Here is a 1940-nt window from a genome sequence, read left to right on the forward strand (position 1 = left end):
GAGTTATTTAAGTTTTAAATGTGCAGTCATTTTAAAGTCTAACCTTTATTAGCACAGGGGATTTTAAATACACGTTTGTGAGTGTTCGCATGTACACCTAAAATATGTTTACAGAAACCACACCTCATGCTCCCCATGTATTTCTGAACAAAACAATTTACTCAATAAGAAATCAAACACTTGTTCTTCATAATTTCACCATAATTTTATTTTGTATTTACAGTCTTCGATTTCTAACTCGGGGTCTAGTTGAGCATTGGGGTCTGGGAATTAAGGAAGAGATATGGGGTTTGGAGGAGAGGATCGGGGGTCTGGCTGAGACAACGATGGTAAAGCTAACAGGATGTGAATGTCTTCCAGAAGAAGTTCTTGCAGCCAGCTTTGCGTTCCCGGGGTGCCATTGCTGGGTTCGAGTTGGCAGATCTCTGCAGCTCCAGCCTCATCTCGTCCTGCTCAGCTGCCTGGGGCAAATCCTCGGGCTCCAGGGCATCGTTCTCTGTCTGGTTGGGCTCGGACAGCAGCTCTGCCAAGAAGTACTTGGCCAGTTCCTGGATAGGGCAGGGAGAAGAGCAAAAGGAGGAATGGAAGAAAAGGGAAAATGTGGTTTGAAAATAAGATTTAATCATTCAAAACTCAGTTTTCACAATAATATGGGTGGTTGCTGTATTCACTAGATTATACCAGGGGAAAAAAAAGCTTCCCCAAACCCAAGTCTTTCAGAAAGTGCTCTGCCTTAAAACACAGAGGAAACCACCCATAATAAGAAGTCGTTTTATAAATACATAGAATACTAATAGTTTTCGCAGTTCCATTTTCCTTTCATGAAATACGAAGTGGAGCCGAGTTCTTGCCTGATTTTTCTGAAAGGTAAAGGCAAACCTCCCCATGGACTGGAGAACCCCATACCACAGCCTCGTTTTGGAAAATAACATTGCATTTCAGCACCTAGGTCAGCAACCCTCGTGCCAGCACCAGGGATAGAGCCGGGTCCTTCTGGGCTCCCTTACCGGCTTTCTGAATTATCTTGAAAGCTAGCGAGGATCTTACCTGCAAAGTGACCACCTGCGCTGATCAATTCTGGAAAGAGTAAGAGGGGACCCTAACTTTAAAAGTTTCCCTGGGATCTCAGGGGCTGAGCGACTCTGAGAAGCGCCTGCTAAACACCTGTCGCAGGGGTTGCAGCAGGACTAAGGGGAAGGCTGGGGAATTCGCAAGGGGGACAGTCCCAGCCATTTCCTTACCTGTTTTCCTGTGGCAGCCGCCAGAGATTTCTGCAGAAACTGACGGAGTCTGGGGTCCGAGGGTGCGCCGGTGACACCGCCCAAAGCCAGGACGATGCAGAGCGCGGCCAGCGCGCACTGGAGACGGCAGGACAGCATCTCCCCTGTCTCACGCAGCTAAGCTGGAGAGCGGTGGGTCAGTCTAGAAGCAGGTCCGCAGGCAGCAGCGACGGCTTCGGTAGCGTCTCCTTCAGCCGCTACAGAGCTCTCCACGGTCTCCCCTTTTTAAACTCTCTCTCTGACGTCAGCCGAGGAGGCGCCCCCAGATCTCACCAGTGCTTTTACGCACCATTAGCCGCGCAAAATCAATCACAGAAGTGAGGGGAGGCGACACGATCTAAAGTGGTTTTCTTTTTTTTTTTTTTTTTTTTTTAGAAAAAGAAAGCCTGCACCCACACAGGCACATGAAATTCTTCACGCCACACAGACCAAACAATCTCACCTTCACTCAGTGCTGACAAGCATCTCCCATATTTCAGCCACATAGAAGTACACTTAATTACACAGAGATAACTCAGCCCTTGGCCAGCAATACAACATCACACTCAGTTGGGTACCTGTCAATGTACCCAGATTACTGGACTTGCATTCACCCTTAGCTGTATTGTATGGCAAGTGAATCTTAGAGCTATCTGTCTAGGAACCGATCTGAGAATGAAA

General features: G+C 47.6%; 1 protein-coding gene across 1 annotated transcript; it reads right to left on the reverse strand.

Moving 5' to 3' along the window:
* Positions 1–201: 201 nt before the first annotated feature.
* Positions 202–1499, reverse strand: Sst (somatostatin). The gene is made up of 2 exons (XM_034515568.2): positions 1242–1499; positions 202–548 (listed from the first exon to the last, which is right to left on the reverse strand). The coding sequence occupies exons 1-2, from the start codon at positions 1377–1379 to the stop codon at positions 336–338; spliced, it is 351 nt and encodes a 116-aa protein (XP_034371459.1). The 5' UTR covers positions 1380–1499; the 3' UTR covers positions 202–335.
* Between the last annotated feature and the right edge of the window lie 441 nt (positions 1500–1940).

The sequence above is a fragment of the Arvicanthis niloticus genome, chromosome 12 (assembly GCF_011762505.2).
Source record: "Arvicanthis niloticus isolate mArvNil1 chromosome 12, mArvNil1.pat.X, whole genome shotgun sequence".
Lineage (NCBI taxonomy): Eukaryota > Metazoa > Chordata > Mammalia > Rodentia > Muridae > Arvicanthis > Arvicanthis niloticus.